We start from the raw sequence: 19537 nt of genomic DNA, 5'->3' as shown, positions 1-19537 counted from the left end.
CTATCATCAGTCCTTGTTCCCTTACAGCTTGAAAGGGTTGGTATATTCCTACCGATTTCCAATTTTGCCACAGAGCGTGTTCAACTCCTGGATATTATGGAATACTTCCATCAAAAGAAGAAGCCGCATACCGGCAAAACCTCATGGCGAACCGACGCAATGGCATTTGTTGTAGATGATGATGATGCCTTCATTCATAATCCTGCCGTAAGAATGGAAGTAGGAGGTGAATTGTCTCTGGACATTGCTTATATATGAGGGCTTCACGCCAACACCCTCCGCCAACAACCTCCGTACGGAGTACATTCAGCATCATCCAAGCGCCAGATGCAACCGGACATTCGAAGCTACGTGGACCATTTATCTTGATTCGGATAGCTCTGCAGCAATTTTGATCGAATTGGCATGAAGAACACGAGAGCAGACATGAGAGCTCGGGTGTCTGTTGTGCAAATTGACGTCGCCGCCTGCCACGTCACCAGTGAACAACATTAGTTACGCTTCAGAGCCGGCGGTAACTACTGGTACGTCCATGCCCATCCTCTCTGAGTCAAAGGTATGTTTCAGCGACATATGCTTTCACGGACTTATAGCTTGAATCACGATAGTCTCGGGGCTGTGGTAGATTACTGAAAGGGAGTTTTCAATGAGAACAATATGGGATTATCTTGATCGAGTAACTGAACAAGAAGCAGTCTTTCATGATTTATTTGATGTCCCCCGCCTCAGGCTCGTCATCAACTTTAGCCAGTCCATGCTGCTTCAGCAGAGCATTAATTTCGTCGGCATTCCACAGGTGGTGGTAAACCTTCCCTTCCTGAGTCTTTCCCACCGTTGCAAATTCAACTGTGAGAAGAGGAATTAGTAAATTTGTCTCAGTGGCAGTAGTGGGAAAGAGTCGGGTAAATTTTCCATGCGCCACCACTTACTCTTCTCACTGCTTAACTTTGTAGAGTCCATAGTCTTGCTCAGGACCTTGACGGCCATGGCACACGCCTCCTTCAAATCACAGTCTTCTTTGTAATCTTGTTTGAGCAGACTCTGAGCACTTGCGTTGTTTGCTCCCACGCTAGTGGCCTTCCAACCACCGTAGTTACCACTGGGGTTGCTCTGGTACAACTGGAACTCCCGAAGAGGATCGTAGCCGGCATAGATGAACGAGACACCAAATGGACGGAGACCACCATGCTGGGTGTACCCCTGCTTCAAATCGCACAGTCGACGGACCAGTTGCTCACATGGGATTTCTTCGTCGTAGGTAAGAAGATAACGCTGGGCGGCTTGTCGAGCGTAGTTGATTAGGATGTTTGCATCTGCCGTCATACCTGCCACGGCACAGATCATGTTACTACCCGGAAGATTAGCTTTTGGAGACAGCCACGAGAAAATGTCTGAAAAAAATATCATCCGTACTCATTCAGAGTGTAAAGTTTCTCCGCAGAAGTATCCTGCTCTAGCAGCTTGCTAGTCACCTTCTTCTCCGCCGCAAGAACGATTCCATCTTTGGCTAGAATTCCTAGAGCCGTGCCGGCGTGCGAAATTGCTTCGAGCGCATATTCAACCTGGTAAAGACGACCTTCGGGGGAGAAGATGGTAGTCTATCGAACAGCGTCATCGGTTAGCTAGAGCTTCCGGGCCAGGAGGATTACGGAATGAGCGTACCCTGGAATCGTATCGTCGTGACATATCGAATGTGACGTAAAAGCGGGACAACTAGAAATAGAGGAGCCTTTGTAGATGAGCGAAGGCGGAGGGAAAAGAAAGGGAGGTTGTGATGAGGAGTGGGCAAGCTGTGTAGGGTGGGTTGGGGTGAGCTCCAAGTGACAGTCAGTGACCAGGCAACTCGCCCTGCGCGTCCAGCGGCTTGCCATTTGCCAAGCTCGGGCCCACGCCTTTACCTTTAGTTTCTATGCGAAGCTCTCGACTGCCGCAAAATTGCATGCGCTTTCCGCTACAATAATAGTTGTACCAATTCTTCTATGGATATAAATATCGGGAAATTCTTGAGCCAACGATCCATCTAACCCATATTCTCGGTACATCGCGATTATAATGCTTAAGTCCACCTATACCCCTCCCCCTCCACTACCACCAGGGTGGACCGAGCATAGAGCTCCTTCGGGTGCGTCGCATCGCTATTGTCATGGAAGTTCTCTTGTCTGACCGGATATAGGCCACTTGTATTATTATAACTCGCAAACAAAACAATCCACCTACACTAGACCTCAGGCGTCCCCGGCTCAACCTCAATCGACCCCTAATGCACCCGATACCACCCACAACGCTCCCTATCTTACTCCAGATACTTTGCCTCCATTTTCCTCGACACCTTATGCACCTCATGGCTTTGGGTTTGGCACATATAGTCAAGGAACGCCTCAACATGGTCAAGATCGGGGCGGCTTTCGTGGTGGAAGAGGCTATCACGACCGCAGAAATAGAGGGCCGGAAGATAGGCCGAAATCAAAACATGCCCTACCCAGCTGTGCACCATGGGTACTCGTCAAAACCAAACTGGGAAGAAGATTCGTCCACAACCCTGAAACAAATGAAAGTTTCTGGAAAATCCCACCGGAGATATTGAAAGGAGTCGTGGAGTACGACCGTGTAGAGAGAGAGAAGAAAGAGAAGGCGGAGCGCGGTGAAGACATCGATGACGAGAGTTCCGTGCTTGAAAGAGAAACCGAGCCATCTGCTGAACAGCATCAAGAGCAGAAGGGCATTACCCCGGCTGCATATGCGGGTGAAGAGAGCGACGAATATGAGGAAGTCGAAGTCACAGATAGCGAAGGCGAAGATGAGTACCATCCTTCCAAACGGCCGAAAACGGAGGGCGACGATGGTCAACAACAACCTCTGGAGTTCACGGAAGAAGATATTGAGTATCAACTCGCCGCTATGGGCGAAGAATATGGCCTTGATCCCGGCGAATACGGTGAACCAGGCGAAGATGGCTGGGAAGAAGGTGCTGAGGGATTACCACTCACAGAAGAAGACGCAACTGCTCTGTTCCGTGACCTTCTTGATGATTATCATATTAACCCGTATGCAACCTGGGAGAAGATTATTGAAGAAGGCCGGATTATAGAGGACTCTCGTTACACCGCGCTTCCGAATATGAGGTCGCGTCGGGAAGTTTGGTCTCAGTGGAGCCGTGATCGGATCCAAGTGCTTAAGGAGCAGAAAGAGAAACAAGAGAAAAAGGACCCGCGCATCAAATATCTAGCTTTCCTTGAAACACACGCTACTCCCAAGCTATACTGGCCAGAATTCAAACGCAAGTACCGCAAAGAACCCGAAATGAAAGACACTCAACTGTCCGATAAGGATCGAGAGAAGTTCTATCGTGACTTAATGTCACGGTTAAAACAGCCGGAAAGCACACGCAAATCCGACCTCTCCGCCCTGCTGAAGTCCGTCCCTCTGCATGATTTCAATCGCTCGTCGAACCTGGAAGCTCTCCCTCCAACGATCATTACTGATATCAGATATATCTCCCTCCCTGCGAAGGTTCGCAATCCCCTTATTGAAACCTACATATCTACTTTGCCGCCGGCGCCGGAGCAGGGTGAGCATATGACTGCGGAACAACGAGAAGAGGCAGAGCGTAAGAGGATAGAGCGCGAAAAGCGTGAGAAGGCTCTGGCAGAACGTGAGAAGCAAGTGCAAGAGGACAAGCGGAAGCAGCGGGGAGACCTTGCCCGTGGGAGGAATCTTCTAAGAGAAGGAGAGGCAGAGATTGAAGAAGCTCTCAGGATAGGCAAGGCCGGGTTACGAAGCCATATAGAGGTCGAGCAAGATGCGTCAAAAGAAGGGGAAGCCCAGGAAGGGAAGTGATCTATAGGTAGTAATCATGTATAGTACAAATCCATTCAATTGCTATTGTCTGGCCAACAGCAGCCCGCCGAACCGTCACGGCTATGGGACCAATGCATTTCCTTCCAAATCTCCGGACAAATTATTGGTTCGATGTTGGTCACAGGGTGACAACAAATACTCATACCTAATAGATACAGAATAGCCAAAGCGCCCGCCTTGGAATCCAGTTATGTATGTTGACACATTAGAGAACACTTTTGTGCGACTTCGTATAGATCATGGGGTATCAATGTAATTATGAAAAGTTCAAGACCTCCCTTTGTAAGAAATGACACCTTCTCCGTTTTCCCAGTTTGATTCTTTCCGGTCTGTTACCTGAATCTCCAGTTATCCCAGTCGTCATCGTCATCGTCATCATCGTCGTCGTCATTTTCTTCATCTTCCTGGCCCTTTTCATGGCCTGACACTGTGGCGCCCGAAGCTGGACCATCCATCAAACCAACATCTTTAACCCCTGTGGCCCTCATATTTCTTAGCTCCTCACGTTTGTGCTTCAACCGTCTAACCCGCTCCTCTAGCTGTTCCATCTCGTCGAACTCGTCTTCTAAGAAGCGGGCTGCGTCTTCTCGTTCACCTTCGGCCTCGGCCTCACGACCACGGGCTATTGTGTCATTTTCTTTCTCTTGTTGTGCTGCCAGCTGCTCGGCGGAAACCGGTGCCGCTGATATCGTCGCCTGTGCGGCGACAGCGGCAGGCGCTTGTGGTGCCCGGGTTGGGGCCGCTACTTCACGCTCAAAAGCAGCCCATTCGTCTTCATCAATAGTCTTGGCTTGCTCAGTCGTGTTATTCGATGCCGCTGCTGCCTCAGATGGTTGTGCACTAGGTTGAGCGGAAATCTGCTCGGCGTCTTCGTCTGATGGGGGTTCCGGGCCAGCAGTATCTTGCTCTGAGAGTTCAATGTCTTCATCAAGGGACTGGGCACTCGGTGGCTGTACAGTACGAATATTCGCTGACTTTGGATCCGCGTTTGCGATCGCGTGTCTCATTTTCTTGCGCGTCAAGTCATCTTCAGGATCTACCTTGCGCTTCTTGGTAACACGGTTTGTTGTTGTCGTTGCTGCTCTTCCGGTCTGATTTGAGCCTTTGCGAGAAGCCAGTTCATTTCGAAGTAATGATCGAACATCCGCCATCGTTATGAAGATAAATCCCCTTTTTTTTTAATTAATGTTTGACTTCTTTCTGTTTTTTTATTAAGAGAGCCGTTGCTGATTGTGATAAGGTATTCCAAAATATCGTAGCTGGATTAGACTAGTGTTAGATGCAGGACGATCAGGAAAATGCAGTGCGCAATCTATGTGGGGATACGGAGAAGCTTTCAATGAATAAACGCGCGACGAAGAGGAACCCTGTTTGGCGTTGTGCCAAGACCTCCCCGCCGAGCCGCACCCAGGCATTCACGTGTTTTCTGACTCAGCAGGCGACCGCGACTCCGTCTTCATCTCATTCCTCTTCTGCCAACTTCATCTCCTCATCTTCCCATCGCCTCCCTGACAACTGACCTGTCGCCAAACCCATCAGAAGCTACTACGCAGTCGCTTGGTTGCCAATCTAGTATCGTCGGATTGCAAGCCATATCTATAAATCTCAGCCAGCATCAAGACAGCGCTCACGCGACCCCGCTCACGCCAAGCATTCACGCTGCGCGTGAAAGAGGAATTCATCAGAGTCAGGACACCGAAACCCGGTGTTGAAGTACTATCGCTACGCGTTGTGTCTTAAATAAATCTTTGTGGAACCAAATTTGAGAAGATAAAGTAATACCTGTGTGGACCAAGCCGCAGTGCCACTGTCCAGCGTCTTCTCCTGTGTATTACTTGAACCCTCTGATGCCGTAGAACGAGATTTGGGTGGCGCTTGTCCCAGGTTACTCTACATCGCACCGTAGAAATCTTTTGCATCTTATCATTATATATCCCCACCATGGCCGGTAAGCTCATAGTAACCACAATCTCGCGGACAGTATGTCAGTCCACATAGGAGTGGAGTGACGGTTGAAAGCAGATCCCCAACTCAGTCTGAATAGCCAGCTAACTGTGACGTCAGAAGAACCGCGACGATCAGGTCGCTCGACCAAGGGTCAGCACAAGAACCTCGATCTTATCCCTGAAACACCTGCGAAGAAGCCCAAGTCGAAAGCGCAGCCAAAGGAAAAACCGCCGAAGCCCTCCGTCGAACCAACACCTGCCCCCAGTGAAGAAGAAGAGATTATCCGATGTATATGCGGAGAATATGAAGAGGAGGAAGACGTTGAACGTGATATGATTTGCTGCGATCGCTGTTCAGCGTGGCAACATAATGACTGCATGGGTCTCACATTCGCGAAGGGCGAGGAGCCTGACGAGTACTTTTGTGAGCAGTGCAAGCCTGAAAATCATAAGGTTCTCTTAGATAAGATTGCGCGTGGTGAAAAGCCTTGGGAGGAGGCGGCTGAAAAAAGGCGCAAAGAAGCTGAGGAAAAGAAAGCATCGCGTCGCAGAAAGGGTAAAAAGGGAGGCAGAAGAGGCAGACCCAGTGAACCCAAGCCTGAGCCCAAACCCGAGCCTAAAACCGAGGCGAGCACACCCGCACGTACAGCAGCTTCGTCAACCCCAGCCCCTGCTCCTGCTCCTGTTCCTGTACCCGCCGCCGCGTCTGCTCCTCCAGCTCCTGAGGCTCCTGAGGCTTCCCCAGCACCCCCATCTGTTACACCTACCACCGAGAAAAATGGTGTCGTCCCCGATACCCGGTCGGCAAGTGCTCAAAAACGCAAGTTTGATGAACATCAGGACGTGTCTACGCCTGAACCTGTAAGTGCTCTGGGTAACACGTTCGAACAAGCTACTCGGATAACTAATCACCTTATGATTCAGACACCGAAATCGAAACAGCAGAAGGTCTCTCCCCCAGCAGATACTGTGATGTCTGGCGTGGAAGAAACCCAAGTAAAGGATGAAGCTAAGGAACAGCCTTCACGCCAAAACTCTACCGCAGAATCGGCAGTGGTTGAGGGCGTAAAGACTGTGGAAGAACTCTCTAATCCTGCTCGGAAAAGTGCGGCCAGTGCTCTGGTCAGGTTATTTGTAGATCAGGTCTCTGAAGCCCGAAGGCGAGGTTCCTTCAGCTTGTCGGATGGGAAGTCAGCGGAGGAGGTCGCACGGCAACTCGCTCTCTCAATCGAGAATGCAATGTATGAGAATTTCTGCGGAGGATCTGGAGAGACCACAGAGCAGTATAAAGCACAATTGCGGACGATCTTGTTCAACGTAAAGAAGAATCCTTCTCTACGGGATCGTCTGCTCGTAGGTAGTTTACTCCCAGATACCCTCTCTAAGATGAGCTCCCAAGACATGGCAAGTGAAGAACTGCAACAGAAGGATGCCGAGATCAAGCGCGAAGCCGAAAGGCAGCATATTATCGTGCAAGAGCAAGGGCCAAGGATCAGGCGGACCCATAAAGGCGAGGAGCTGGTTGAGGACGATAATCAGAATGTGTCCAGTGAGCCCGTGTTCTCCGCTGCTCCCCGTCGAAGCTTAGTCGATGCAGATGGCAGCCAAAGCCCAGGTCCTCAGCAGCCCGGCGAAGGCGATAACGCTCAGAAAACTGGTAACCAACAAGCGTCTGACAGCAAACTCGCCGACGGCATTTCTCACGACCAGCACTTCCCGCCTAGGGCTCACTCTCCTGGCGGCACTGAGCACGACCAAGTGTTTCCAGAGGTGGCAACCCACATTCGACAGCCACTACCGACTGGAAAGGCTCAGGCCGATGCAGAGATTGATCAGCTTTTGAAGGACGATGAACCAGAGTCGCCGCCTTATTCACCTAAGGATTATAATGACGAAGGAGCAGTTTGGCGTGGCAAGGTCATCATGAACCCCATTGCCGAGTTTTCCTCCTCGGCCAAACACGTTGGGGGTGCCGACCTCAGTGGACGAATTCCCTGGGATCAGCTCGCGCCTTCGACATTGTTAGTGGATGGCAGAATTGACATCCAACTGGCCAGCGAGTATCTCTGCAACTTGCGTTTCAGTACTTCCACAGACGTGTCAGTTATTTGTATCGGCCGGCCCGAGTTGCCAAAAGAGCAGGCAGGCTTTGATAAGCTCTTCAACTATTTCTCAGATCGCAAGAGATACGGCGTGGTGGGCAAGCATCCCCTGGCAGCCGTCAAGGATACTTATCTTATTCCCATCGAAGCTGGGTCGACTAAGAAACCCGAGTTCATTGAACTCTTAGAGAACAATACTCTGGAGGATCCAACTCCAGAACGGGTTCTTCTCGTCGTTTTTGCTGTGAAAACTTCTGAATCGAGCCCTCCGTCAGTACAGCCTTCATCGCACCATCCAAGCCAAGAGCCCATGGCTTCTGCGAGTCCGGCGACACCTCAGCAACAACAATTCATGACTCCTGGGCCACGGCCTGTGTCTCAAATCACCCCAGCACCTTCGAACTTTGATGGAACGCCACTGGCACATTCCCCATATGGTCAGCAGCAGCACCAATTTCAACACCAACATCCTCCACATGCCCCCCAATTTGCACCGTATCAGAGTCCAGCGCCACAAAATCAGGCCCCGGTCACGGGTCTTGCAGCTGCCGTCCAGGTACTGGGTACTCAGGCTAGCTCCCCAGCTATTCAACAGCTCTTGCAACAGGCGCCGAACGCGGATGTTACCCAACTGAGTGTCGTCCGTGATATCCTGTTGCGACGGCCGGAGACAGCCCTGAACTACGAAATCCTGATGCAGGAATTGGTCCAGGCTACGACGAATGGACATACTCTACAGCAGAATGCAAAGTAGATGGCTATAATACGACTGTATAGTAATCATCGGTTCTTTTTCTTAGGTTCGTTTTGGACATGGTGTCTGTGTTGTACTGCTGTTACTCTTACTGGGATGGGGAAAATGGGATATTGGGTGATCACGGGATATCTACATTTGTTTTCGCAACGAATTTTCAGCACAGCGATGGATATTTTCTTTACTCAATTCATATCTGAACTCTTGCAGACCAACTTATTCTTGTAGCTTTCTTTGCTTGTCAATGCCGTCCTATATACTCCATCCAGTATCCAATTATGAAACTCAGTTCGTGCTTTGCGCTTCCATACCACCATTACGTAGCACTAGCAACTTGCGGCTCAAGCAAGCAGACCAACTGTATTTGCAGAAGATGGCCCAGATTTGGATTTTCAAGACTAATACTTTATCCTATTAACACATATGACAATTCATAACGTCCTGATAGAAAGAATAACGCCTGCGCTATGCGAATCCAGCAGCAAAAGAAAAGAAGAGTAGTGAACAGCCACCATTATCACCACCGTCCACCACGCTTCTTGTAGCCGCCACCACCACCATACCGAGGTCCTCTACCACCACCCGAGCGGCCACCCCAGCCACCGTCCTCGTCGTCGTGATGGCGAACTGGTGGTGGTCTGCCCTTGAGCTCCTCGCTGAGTTTCTTAAACGTCTTGCGCATGTCCGAGTAACCCATGTGCATTTTACCGAAGAAATGATCCGCCAATCGACGATCATTATCGAGACGACTCAGATATGCGCCGCAAACATCGCATACCTGCAGCTTCTGGTGACCAGACGGGCCAGAGGTATCCTGCAGATTCTTCAATTCGCGCTCGCACGTTTCCTTCTGGTGTTTGGCTGTGCGGATCTTGTGCAATTCATTGTATGCCTGCGCAACGGCGCCGGTTTCGCCTAGGACGGAAATCTCAAGCAGACCGCCGTTGATCGTTTTGGTATAATCAGAGATTTGTTTGAGCTATTAAAGGTTAGCAACTGCCTTGAGTCGGCTTGGCGAAGAAGCTATCCTTACCAGATTGTTTGTCTGTCGGATTTCGTCCGGGGTCTTTTCCAACCGCCGCTGTGCGGAATCAATTCTCCGGTCACAATCATCAATGTATTTCTGCATGTCTCTCATGTAATCGAAGTCGAAGCCCCATTTTGCCTTCTCCGCCGCCGAAGCTGTCTCGTACTCCGTCTTCAGACCTTCACTATGCACCTTAGGGCAAGGGCCAAGATCTTGCTTGGTATTGGTGAAGAGATCATGCGGGCATGTGCCGACGAGATATGAGCGACAGACTTTGGCATCGGTAATAGAAAGCTGAGCGTTGCGGGAGGGAGCACCAGTGCCCATGAGCTGGTCCGCTACGAGAAGATTTCTATTAGCTAGGGTTTGAGCTGCGCCATTTTTCTTAGAGCTAGCTTACCTCCCATGAGCTGCTCGAGCAGCTTTCTCTGTTCCGCCGCCATGATGCAATGACTCCGAGAAGAGGATGTTCGTGCGAAAAGAGTGGGGATCGTACGTATATGAGAGCTGTTGCGATGAACGAAAGACGATTATTCGGCGGAGTGGCGCTAAACGCGGTCGCGGCTGCGCTTACTATAAAGGTCATCGGCCCCTTTCGGTAAGCGTCCGAGCATAGTCCAGATGTTCTACCCCATAGAACGTCAAAGCTATGGCCGAGTGACCTAAAGGAGGATTCCAATTTAATCCGATTACCAACAGCTTCGTTCAAGCCCGAAACCCGGTGCCACCTGTCCTCCTCCCTGAGCGCTGCCGATAGTACATACGTCGCGGGATCTAGGCGCTAAGTCATTCTGTCTCCATCGGCTCGGAGATCTAACACTCTACAACCCGTGCATGGCTTGATATTGGGTTGAGAGGTATTCTTACTATAGTACTTGGAAACTTTCTCATTGGCAAGCATGACGGAATGATTGTCCCTTCTCTTCTTCCTCTCTTTCTTGTCGCGTTGTCCTCGCTCACCTACGCGGCATCCGACTACCATGAGAGCCTCACCCTGCAACCATTGCCGCAGTCATCTTTATTAGCGTCCTTCAATTTCCGAAGCAATGCTTCTCAGGAGTCCTTTGACGAGCGGGATTTTCGCCACTTTCCCCGTGCGCTAGGCCAGATACTGCAACATGCTCACACCAAGGAGTTACACCTGCGATTCACTACAGGCAGATGGGATGCTGAAAGCTGGGGGTCGCGCCCCTGGAATGGGGTTAAAGAAGGAAACACGGGTGTCGAATTGTGGGCATGGATCGATGCGGCAGATGATCAAGAGTGCGTACAATGTCATTTGGAACCCTGCGCCTTGGATGCATATGCTGACGAAGATCAAGAGCGTTTGCGAAATGGATTACGTTGACCCAGTCCCTGTCTGGTTTGTTCTGCGCATCGCTCAACTTCATCGATTCAACTCGGACTACCCGACCAGTTGCATCTTTTGCTCTCGCCGGAGACCATCCAGCATCGAGTAACCTACATCTTTTGCATGGCACGCTTCCGGGCGAGGTTGTCTGCACAGAGAACCTTACACCCTTTCTGAAACTTCTACCGTGCAAAGGCAAGGCCGGAGTTGCCAGTCTGCTTGATGGACATAAGTTGTTCGATGCGGCCTGGCAGAGTATGTCGGTTGATGTACGTCCTGTGTGTTCTAGCCCCGATGATTGTCTGGTGCAAATCGAGCAAACCGTGGACATTGTGCTCGATCTTGAAAGATCAAAGCGGCCTCGAGGTGAGTCAAACGAATCTTGTCATCATTCATCAGAGCCATTAACAGGTGTTAGACAATCCAATTCCGCGACCAGTTCCTAATGATCAGCTTGCCTGCGATACATCGAAGCCATATCACTCAGATGACACCTGTTATCCTTTGGAGAAGATCGCCGAAGGCGGCTGGTCTCTAAGCGAAGTCTTTGGGCGCACTGTCAGCGGCGTTTGCCCCCTAGGCGGCAGTCAAAGCTCCGAGGAAACTATCTGCCTGCGCGTACCCCATGAGCGAGGAGTTGCTGTCTCTGAGGGGGCGGTTGAGACTCGTAAGCCGGATGGCTTCACTCGGTGTTACACGCTACAGGGCTCCAGCGCATTTGATCTGGTCATGCCAGAGCAGGAAGCTACAACCCACGTTCCTCTAGATGAGCCTGTCCTGCGTGCGGAACGGACGATCGTTGGCCACGGGGTGGAACGGGGTGGCATGCGGATCATCTTCGATAATCCGTCCGATACGGACGCGGTAGACTTCATGTATTTTGAGACCCTCCCGTGGTTCCTGCGCCCGTATGTACACACGCTGCAAGCGACAGTCACTGGGCGTGATGGGGTCCGTCGACAAGTTCCCACTTCACAGCTCATCACGGAGACCTTTTACCGCCCAGCGATTGACAGAGAACGCGGCACGCAACTAGAACTAGCTTTGTCAGTTCCAGCCGCCTCTAGCGTGACTCTGACATATGACTTCGAGAAGGCCATCTTACGGTGCAGCGAGTACCCACCGGACGCCAATCGTGGTTTCAACGTTGCCCCTGCAGTGATCAAGCTCGGTGGCCATGATAACCCGATCTACATGCGCACAACTAGCCTTCTTTTGCCGCTACCCACGCCAGACTTTAGCATGCCGTACAACGTGATCATCCTTACTAGTACGGTCATCGCTCTAGCGTTTGGCAGCATTTTCAACCTCTTGGTCCGTCGCTTCGTCTCCGCCGAAGAGGCAGCGGCACTCACATCACAGACATTAAAGGGTCGTCTGGCGGGCAAGATCGTGGCCATACGGGATCGTATAAAAGGGAAGAGCGCAAAGGTTGAATAGTCATGTCACATATAGAATCAATAATGCACATACATTCGTTATATTTTCTTCACTCTTTCCATGACATCTAACCCACGTATAGTTGCATTATAATACAAGATCTCAAGATACCACAAAAACTCCTGTAAACAAATTCATAACATCGGATCAGCACGCCCCGCCATAACCCATTCAACCAAACCTATTAATCAATCAGCACCAAACACAAATCCAAAAGAAGAGGAAACCTTGAAAGACTTACATATTCCCCAAAGTCCTCTTGGCCGTCTCCCACCCCGGCAAAGTATCCGAACCCCCCGGCTTCGTATTCATGAAACTATGATCCTCAGTCGCGCACGTCCCCTCCTGCTCCCCAAGTTCTCTATTCCTCCGATCCATATAATTCCTCTCCGCCATACTCTTCTGTTCTCTTAGACTCGAGAACTCGTCCGCAGATGACAGTGACGTCTTGATTTTGTCCTAGCCAGTCCTGTTAGCTCAACTACGTCAATGTATCACTCACCCCATTGGGTTGGGAAGTAGTGTGAGGATACGAGACATACAGAGATATGGCCCGTTCCTTCTCCACCGGTTCCACCCTTGAGGAATCCAGAGTCGCCCCAGCCTCGTCCGCCGCCGACGTTGTTGGCTGGTGTTGGCTCGACGCTGGCGCCGCCTCTTGTACCGCCAGAGGGGTGTTCGTTCATGTGGGTGTTTGCTCCGGACATTTTGCTGGTTGGTTTGGTTTGGTTTGGTGGATCTGGGGTTTAGGTTTAGTATGGATGTATGTATATATCTGTATACTTCGGGGAGGGGGGATATATATAGTTCCCGCTATGGGGGTTGGAGTATAGACTGGTGGTTTTGGGACTTACCTATATGTTGAAGTGAGACAATGTTTACGTAGAATGATAAAGAAAAGTCTCTATCGAGAAATGAACGTCTTTATAACTCGAGGATATGCCACATGGACAAGGTCCTTGTACGAAGCAAGAGAACATAATGATCTCAGTGATATCATCATGACCGCACGCTGTGCTTCTCATTGGCCGCCACAGTGCTGAGTCAGCGGGAGCTGGAGCGTTACCGGATTGAGTAGTTAGGGTACGCACCGTCTGGAAGCTTGGAAGTATACTAACTGGCCCTCGACTTGATATTACTGCAGCTGTGTGAGATGGCAATTTAGGCTACAATGAGAGTCGATGAGAAAAGCTCGTAATGGGTAAATCGATACAAGTCTATAACGGACTCATTATATATACGGCTGCAAGCAACTGGTTGGTTGACGGTGATGATGATGTGGTGATGTTGACACGATAACTGGGTGACTTTTTCTTACTGAGCTTGTCCAATACATCCGAGATCCTCAGTCTTAGCCACGATGTTGGATCCAGGGGTGAATATTTCGTTGAAGACACGCAGACATTCTATATCTCCTGAATCCAGGGTCAGGGCCAAACGGCTGTCCGATGCATCCAGAATATTCTTGATCCCCGAGATCCTGGAAGCTATACTCTACTGAGTTTTTGACTGTGGCACGATCCGCAATATCCACGGATATCCACAATCCATTGTTACGCGGGGGGCTTCGTCGTCAAGTCCTAAACCAGTTAGCGGACCACGTACAAGGAGTTCTAACCTGAAGTCGTCCTTTGACTTCCGTCGTCAATGAATGCAGTCGATACGGGACTTGAGTCCAAAGGACTAGGTCTACTAAGTATATATACTTAGTAGTAAGAGAAGTATAAACAAGTTAAGACTAGTTTTATTAAGAAAGGTAACTCTATAGCAATAATGTTAAGATTAATTATAAAAAACTATAAGTTTTAGTTATACAAAAGTAGAGTCAGCTTGCCGGAGATGAGTGATTATAGATTGCTCTGGAATTATCCTGGATTACTCCGCCGTTCATAAATACTAGTTTTAAGTCCATCACCTGCAGAGATCTGCAGGATGTATGAGACATCATGATGCATATGTAGGACATAGCTTAGAAGGATCATAGGATGCAAAGAGCGTCTTTCATTATCCAATGTGGGCGGGAAATCTTTTTAGTAAAAGGGTAAACATGGTTTAGAAGTATAGCGACTAACAATAGTTCGGGGAATAATCCGCATGCAATAACAATAGTCCTCCAAAACATGATTAAAGAAAAGTATAGACTCGTGACACTGGACATCTAGTTGTTCTCGACTTGCTCCGCCCATGTAGCACCGCTTGCAGATATCGGCGATAGGACCGCATCGAGCTTGGCCGCAGTAGAATCAGTGTCATCCGTGCTCTCCTTTTTACTACCACCAGGCAGGGAAGGGAACTCGGCTTCATTATCGATGACTGGAGCTGGGGCGGGTTTCTGACCGGTGGAGCTTGGCTCATTCGTTGCGCCTTCAGAGGGTGGAATGTCTGGTCGTGGCCCACGACCGCGTCCACGACCACCTCTGCCACCACGACCTCGGCCTCGAGGGCTGTTGTGGGGGTGATTGTTCGTCTCTTCATCCGGCTGCGAGTCTCCAAAGTCTCGTCGAGCGTATCCAGAGACACCGCCGTGCATTCCGCGTCGGTATCCACCTCTACCTCCGCGAGGGTTATAATCTTCCTCCTGCTTCTGCGAATCCCACTCCCTCCCGCCCAGAGCCTGAAGTTTTCGCTGTCGATTGCGCTCTCGTTCGTTATCCATCACACGGCGATGTTGGCGTTCCTGGCGTCGCTTCTCTTCGGCAACCTTCTCTCGTTCAAGGAAGGAGGCTTGGTCGGCTTCAGCACGAGCGTGGGCGGCAGCCTTGCGGGCAGCGTTCTCCTTCGCCGCGGCGATACGTTGAGAGAGTTCCTCCTCTGTGAGTTTTGGCTGATAAAAACAATCAGTAAATAAACCCTCACTCAATGAGAAGATAGCTGGTATACCTTTTTGATCCCACCTGTAGCACTCCGATCGCCGCGCACCGCTGGCACGCGTTGACCATTAGCCTCGGCGGAGGGTTTGGAGTCTGAGGCTGCATCGTCCTTCTTTGCTTGTTCTGTCGCTTCAGCAGACACATCCTTGGCGGGCTCTCCATTATTCTTGCTCTGGGCGGCATCATCAGCGGACTTTGTCCTTGCTCCATCACCCCGCCTTGAAGCGGAATTCTGCGATCCTTGTCTGCCACCGCGTCCCTTTCCTCTGCCACGTCCTCGCCTTTCGCCTCCACGCGACCGTGACGGGGTTTCGGTACGGGGCGGCGGGGTTTGGGTCTCTAACGATAGCGATGCGACGTTCTCTTCGAGGGCTTGAACTTCCGGCGGGACCTCTGGCGCCGCGGCCACAGGCACGATCTCATCGTCGAACAGGTCATCGGCGCCACGAGTCTGCGCAAATTCGTCCATGGCGGGGGTATCGGCAACGGGGTCGGTCATATTTCAAGATTCAATCGTGAAACGTGGGTGTTGTAAATCGTAATATATCTTGCCGATATCGAGCGGATCTGAAGGAATGCTGCACGCGCCCCCCCGCGCGGCGCAAGCAATTAGGCCAATGAGAGTGATCCGTGGGAGCTCGGGGAGGTCAGAGAGAGATGGGATCAGCGATCACGATTGTGAGCGGCGAATTTAGTCGGACTGTCCTCGGTGAGTTTGGAGAAAATACGGTGTCGCCCCAAATGGCCGGTCTTGCGCAAATTTTTGTCAGTGTGTGCTTTGTATGAATGGGCTATGAAGCCATTAAGGACCGGACTTTACCTGCCAGCCACTTTCTTTGGGTGGAACCTATGATGCGATTAGCCCCTCAGTCCCAGGGCGGTCTGGCTGGTGGACCGCGCGGGTTTGTGGAGGCTGACTTTGGGCTGCCAGGGGCTGGCCTTAGGTACAGCTGTGGCTCTTCAACAATACTTCGCCCTTGTGAGTGAATCCCACAGCCTCAAGTGTCGTTTTGTTTTGTTTTATTTCTTTTTCTTTTCCTTCTTTTTTTCGGTATCCTCTTCAAAATTTTACTTTTGAGTCTTTTAGTTCCTAGTTGGTTATATATTATATACCTTTTCATTGATCGTCTCCCTCTTTTATAAACATACAGTAATGTTCATGAAGTTGTCTGGGATCTAGATCATCTTGTATGTACTATAACCGTCTCACTACTACCACCATTCAATTGCAAAGATATATCTCCTAGTCTCAGCTACCAAGTTATATCCTGATCGAGTACCTGCCTTTCTTGCTTACTTTGCCGTTTCTCTGTTAGCTTGTCGAATCGGAGACTACCGCGAGCTCCGCCGATAACAGCACATATAAGGACGTCTTCATATTATTTGATAGTAGTTTCGCGCGAGTTTTGCAAAACGAGGTTTTATATCGTCTATGATAGGCGAATAAATAAATCATCAAGGCACAAATGCTTTGTCTATGTAATGCACATATATTTACAACACTTCAAGATTCTACACGCACTGCCACGCGTTCTCATCAGTGTAGTTCCCTGGCCCCTTGTATACATTCCGGCGAGGGTAGCGACAGTGCTTGCGGGTGTACTCCACGGCCGAGCCCGCCCCATCGGTGAACTTAGCACCACGAATCGTCTCCGGGGCGATGCCCTTCTCCACCCACTGAACCATCGCCATGAGAACGTTGTTCTCCGGGTTGGCATCGTTATAGGTCACGAGCTGGTTTCCAATGCCGTACGCGCCGTCCCCTCCACTACAATGCGCCATTCCACTGATCTGGAAGAAGCGGTAGAACTCATCCAGTTGGTCCGGAGACGTGTTCATGGTTTCCGCGACGCGCGCGTAGTACAGCTTGGAGTTCTCCGAGCTGATGAGCTGGTCCATGAGTCCGTGGTAGGTGAGGACTTTGCCGCCGGCCTTGCGGAACGCGGAGATGTCTGCGTCCCAGGTCTGCAGGTTGAATGGGTTCTGCTTCAGAGCGACGGCCGCGTCGCGCACGGTGAACTTCGTTGCGTCCCAGTTGGGGTTCTCGTAGACAACATAGCGGTACCAGTCGGTGCTGTACTTGAACGGCTGGCCGTTGTACATCATCGAAGAGGCCATTACCTCGGAGCCAGGCTGCATGCGGGGATAAAGCAAGGTGCCGTTCGCTCCATACAGCGGGGAGAAGATCTCGCGAACGGTGTGGGCTTGCTGGCCCGTTAGACACTGCGTGGTGTTTTGGCCAGGCTTGCAGATGATAGCCTCAAGGACGGGGTTGCAAAGACTGGGGTCTTCGATAATGCCGTCCTCTGCTCCGTCGATACCATCGCATTGACGCAGGATCTCCTTATGGGTGATGTTCCACAGGTCGGGGGATAGGTATGTGTCTGACCCGACTGGCCCCGTGATTGGGTAGAAGTGGGCACTCCATGACATGAGGTTGATCATGTTGAATGCCGGTGCGCCGGCCACAACACCGTCAAAGTCATTGGGGTATTGCTGAACGGATTTGAATCCCTGCCGACCACCGGTGGAGCAACCGAGGTAGTACGACTTCTTGAACCCTTCCTCGTAGAAGAGCTTGGTCAATTGCTTGCCAACCACGACACCGGTGTGGACTGAACGATGTACAAAGTCTTCGAGGACCTCGGGGTGGTGGTAGAAAGGCTCTCCAGATGTTCCGTTGTGGCCGCTGTTGGCGCCGACCGTGGCAAACCCTAGGCCGGAGGTGTACGCTAGATCATAGTACTGGATACCTGTAAGGCGTTAGTATGAAGGCGTGCCATCCCCCATCGCGGTGCCTGGTAGAACATACAGCCTGAAAGACCACCGTTGCCCGTACTCAGGAAGCGGCCAGTGTAGTTTCTGGGGAGCCACGCTTCGAGGGTGATTTCGCTGCTGTTCGAGGTTGCAACAGCCATGGCAATGCGGCACACATCCTCGGATACTACTTGAGAAGTTGTGCCGCAACTGGTTGGATTATCTGGCAAAGAAACATTGGTGCCGCCAGGCACGTAATTGACAAAATTCACCCGCACATTAGGCAGGGTTATTTTGCTTGCAAAATCCGTACACTTGTCTTGAAACGCATCTTGGCTTGCCAGAGCGGCAGAGCCCGCAGTAAGAAAGGGCAGAAGCCGACGAAGGGAAGGCATATTGGGTGTGATTGTGGTTCACGGAGACATTTTTCTCTGCCATGAGCTAGGTGACTCCATATATATAGCTGTGTCGGACATCCCGGAGACTGCTGACAGCCCGGGGCATGTTTATTGATGTTTTAAGCCGTCGGTACGTAAAGATCGGACGATATCCCGTGCCATATTTAGGGCTTTTCCGAAGTTTTGCCGGAGGAATGTACCATGGATTAGGTTAAGATAATCGGTATGTCAGAAGCTTGGTCGTGACGCGACAGACTTCTGTCGACAAGGAAAAGCCGGGATGAGGGAGGGAATTTCCAGCAGCGCTGAGTGGACAGGTCGCCGTCACCTTCAAATGAGGTCTCCACATCCCAGAGATCGTCGCATGGGGTTCCCCACAGAATGCGGAGAATTTCCCTGGTCACCCCGCGCAGGACGTTCGCTTGCCTGAAGGACTTGAGTATCGGCAGTTAAACCATCTCGGAGCCACATGAATACAGTGATCGGGCACTCTTCTCGGCATCGAGGGAACTGGACCCTAAATCCTGGTGAAATCGACTCGGCATCTCATGCAGTACATGCAGGACCTGTTCTTTTTCGTGTCACAAAAGAAAACCTGCAATATGTTCTTGCTCCTTTTAACTCGTCGTTGTCCCAAAGTTAATATATCTGCGATGGTTTAGGACCGTAGAGAGGCGATATTGCATACATGTAGGAGGAAAGTAGGGTGGCCTAGGCTCGGTCGGATCAAACCTGCATCGATCGCTGCCGAAAACCGTCTGGTTGCCGAATCTTTTTACCGCAGTCCACCGTAGTATCGATTGAGTCTAGCTCTTATTGAAAGTTTGCCTACTTAGTATAATAGAGTGTACTATAATGTATGGTGGAAGTTTAATCGACGCGACAAGTACTGAACAATGTTAACATCTTATAGAGCTTGCATGAAATCGTCATTGGATGTGCCTCGTTCGAGTGATCGCTTCGATAGATGATAACAATAATAACAATGATAATCATTAAGTAATGCAAAATAAGTCCGTGCCACCATGATCAAC

At 50.6% G+C, this 19537-nt stretch overlaps 9 protein-coding genes across 9 annotated transcripts; 3 read left to right on the top strand and 6 right to left on the bottom strand.

The window, feature by feature from the left end:
• Nucleotides 1-414: 414 nt before the first annotated feature.
• pre9 (proteasome core particle subunit alpha 3) lies at nt 415-1810 on the bottom strand. The gene is made up of 4 exons (XM_032081705.1): nt 1663-1810; nt 1414-1598; nt 930-1348; nt 415-846 (listed from the first exon to the last, which is right to left on the bottom strand). Exons 1-4 carry the CDS (start codon nt 1684-1686, stop codon nt 707-709), a joined length of 768 nt encoding a protein of 255 aa, XP_031942512.1. The 5' UTR covers nt 1687-1810; the 3' UTR covers nt 415-706.
• A 119-nt stretch (nt 1811-1929) lies between these two features.
• Nucleotides 1930-3878, top strand: BDV37DRAFT_246006 (FF domain protein). The gene is made up of 2 exons (XM_032081704.1): nt 1930-2122; nt 2174-3878. Exons 1-2 carry the CDS (start codon nt 2053-2055, stop codon nt 3835-3837), a joined length of 1734 nt encoding a protein of 577 aa, XP_031942511.1. The 5' UTR covers nt 1930-2052; the 3' UTR covers nt 3838-3878.
• Nucleotides 3879-3925: 47 nt separating this feature from the next.
• Nucleotides 3926-5167, bottom strand: BDV37DRAFT_246005 (uncharacterized protein). Its single transcript, XM_032081703.1, has one exon. It carries the CDS (start codon nt 5007-5009, stop codon nt 4191-4193), a length of 819 nt encoding a protein of 272 aa, XP_031942510.1. The 5' UTR covers nt 5010-5167; the 3' UTR covers nt 3926-4190.
• Nucleotides 5168-5588: 421 nt separating this feature from the next.
• BDV37DRAFT_99331 (putative PHD finger domain protein) lies at nt 5589-8782 on the top strand. Its single transcript, XM_032091535.1, has 3 exons — nt 5589-5806; nt 5923-6665; nt 6729-8782. The coding sequence occupies exons 1-3, from the start codon at nt 5800-5802 to the stop codon at nt 8658-8660; spliced, it is 2682 nt and encodes an 893-aa protein (XP_031942509.1). The 5' UTR covers nt 5589-5799; the 3' UTR covers nt 8661-8782.
• A 345-nt stretch (nt 8783-9127) lies between these two features.
• On the bottom strand, nt 9128-10371 carry BDV37DRAFT_99309 (LUC7 domain-containing protein). Its single transcript, XM_032091534.1, has 2 exons — nt 9694-10371; nt 9128-9639 (listed from the first exon to the last, which is right to left on the bottom strand). The coding sequence occupies exons 1-2, from the start codon at nt 10012-10014 to the stop codon at nt 9178-9180; spliced, it is 783 nt and encodes a 260-aa protein (XP_031942508.1). The 5' UTR covers nt 10015-10371; the 3' UTR covers nt 9128-9177.
• A 1-nt stretch (nt 10372) lies between these two features.
• gpi16 (GPI-anchor transamidase subunit GPI16) lies at nt 10373-12844 on the top strand. The gene is made up of 4 exons (XM_032091536.1): nt 10373-10950; nt 11010-11404; nt 11457-12628; nt 12812-12844. The coding sequence occupies exons 1-3, from the start codon at nt 10595-10597 to the stop codon at nt 12476-12478; spliced, it is 1773 nt and encodes a 590-aa protein (XP_031942507.1). The 5' UTR covers nt 10373-10594; the 3' UTR covers nt 12479-12628; nt 12812-12844.
• Nucleotides 12650-13185, bottom strand: BDV37DRAFT_282142 (uncharacterized protein; the record flags this gene model as incomplete). The annotated part of the gene is made up of 3 exons (XM_032086974.1): nt 12650-12659; nt 12720-12937; nt 13021-13185. The coding sequence occupies 3 exons, from the start codon at nt 13183-13185 to the stop codon at nt 12650-12652; spliced, it is 393 nt and encodes a 130-aa protein (XP_031942506.1).
• A 1271-nt stretch (nt 13186-14456) lies between these two features.
• Nucleotides 14457-16189, bottom strand: BDV37DRAFT_99302 (uncharacterized protein). The gene is made up of 2 exons (XM_032091533.1): nt 15359-16189; nt 14457-15302 (listed from the first exon to the last, which is right to left on the bottom strand). Exons 1-2 carry the CDS (start codon nt 15845-15847, stop codon nt 14637-14639), a joined length of 1155 nt encoding a protein of 384 aa, XP_031942505.1. The 5' UTR covers nt 15848-16189; the 3' UTR covers nt 14457-14636.
• Nucleotides 16190-16756: 567 nt separating this feature from the next.
• On the bottom strand, nt 16757-18942 carry faeB-2 (putative feruloyl esterase). The gene is made up of 2 exons (XM_032081702.1): nt 18161-18942; nt 16757-18101 (listed from the first exon to the last, which is right to left on the bottom strand). Exons 1-2 carry the CDS (start codon nt 18498-18500, stop codon nt 16861-16863), a joined length of 1581 nt encoding a protein of 526 aa, XP_031942504.1. The 5' UTR covers nt 18501-18942; the 3' UTR covers nt 16757-16860.
• Between the last annotated feature and the right edge of the window lie 595 nt (nt 18943-19537).

Source organism: Aspergillus pseudonomiae, assembly GCF_009193645.1.
Source record: "Aspergillus pseudonomiae strain CBS 119388 unplaced genomic scaffold BDV37scaffold_25, whole genome shotgun sequence".
In the NCBI taxonomy this organism is placed as follows: Eukaryota; Fungi; Ascomycota; class Eurotiomycetes; order Eurotiales; family Aspergillaceae; genus Aspergillus; species Aspergillus pseudonomiae.
This window is presented reverse-complemented; position numbering and strand designations above follow the sequence as displayed.

Coding starts and splice junctions, on each gene's coding strand:
- BDV37DRAFT_99309 (XM_032091534.1), bottom strand. CDS start 10,014: ATGGGCACTGGTGCTCCCTCCCGCAACGCTCAGCTTTCTATTACCGAT. Junction 9,640..9,693: donor TCCGACAGACAAACAATCTG/GTAAGGATAGCT, acceptor AACCTTTAATAG/CTCAAACAAATCTCTGATTA.
- BDV37DRAFT_99331 (XM_032091535.1), top strand. Junction 6,666..6,728: donor ACGTGTCTACGCCTGAACCT/GTAAGTGCTCTG, acceptor CTTATGATTCAG/ACACCGAAATCGAAACAGCA.
- BDV37DRAFT_99302 (XM_032091533.1), bottom strand. CDS start 15,847: ATGACCGACCCCGTTGCCGATACCCCCGCCATGGACGAATTTGCGCAG. Junction 15,303..15,358: donor CTACAGGTGGGATCAAAAAG/GTATACCAGCTA, acceptor TGTTTTTATCAG/CCAAAACTCACAGAGGAGGA.
- pre9 (XM_032081705.1), bottom strand. CDS start 1,686: ATGTCACGACGATACGATTCCAGG. Junction 1,599..1,662: donor CACGACGATACGATTCCAGG/GTACGCTCATTC, acceptor GCTGTTCGATAG/ACTACCATCTTCTCCCCCGA. Junction 1,349..1,413: donor AAACTTTACACTCTGAATGA/GTACGGATGATA, acceptor TCTTCCGGGTAG/TAACATGATCTGTGCCGTGG.
- BDV37DRAFT_246006 (XM_032081704.1), top strand. CDS start 2,053: ATGCTTAAGTCCACCTATACCCCTCCCCCTCCACTACCACCAGGGTGG. Junction 2,123..2,173: donor CGAGCATAGAGCTCCTTCGG/GTGCGTCGCATC, acceptor GACCGGATATAG/GCCACTTGTATTATTATAAC.
- gpi16 (XM_032091536.1), top strand. CDS start 10,595: ATGATTGTCCCTTCTCTTCTTCCTCTCTTTCTTGTCGCGTTGTCCTCG. Junction 10,951..11,009: donor GATGCGGCAGATGATCAAGA/GTGCGTACAATG, acceptor ACGAAGATCAAG/AGCGTTTGCGAAATGGATTA. Junction 11,405..11,456: donor AAGATCAAAGCGGCCTCGAG/GTGAGTCAAACG, acceptor AACAGGTGTTAG/ACAATCCAATTCCGCGACCA.
- BDV37DRAFT_246005 (XM_032081703.1), bottom strand. CDS start 5,009: ATGGCGGATGTTCGATCATTACTTCGAAATGAACTGGCTTCTCGCAAA.
- faeB-2 (XM_032081702.1), bottom strand. CDS start 18,500: ATGCCTTCCCTTCGTCGGCTTCTGCCCTTTCTTACTGCGGGCTCTGCC. Junction 18,102..18,160: donor CAACGGTGGTCTTTCAGGCT/GTATGTTCTACC, acceptor AACGCCTTACAG/GTATCCAGTACTATGATCTA.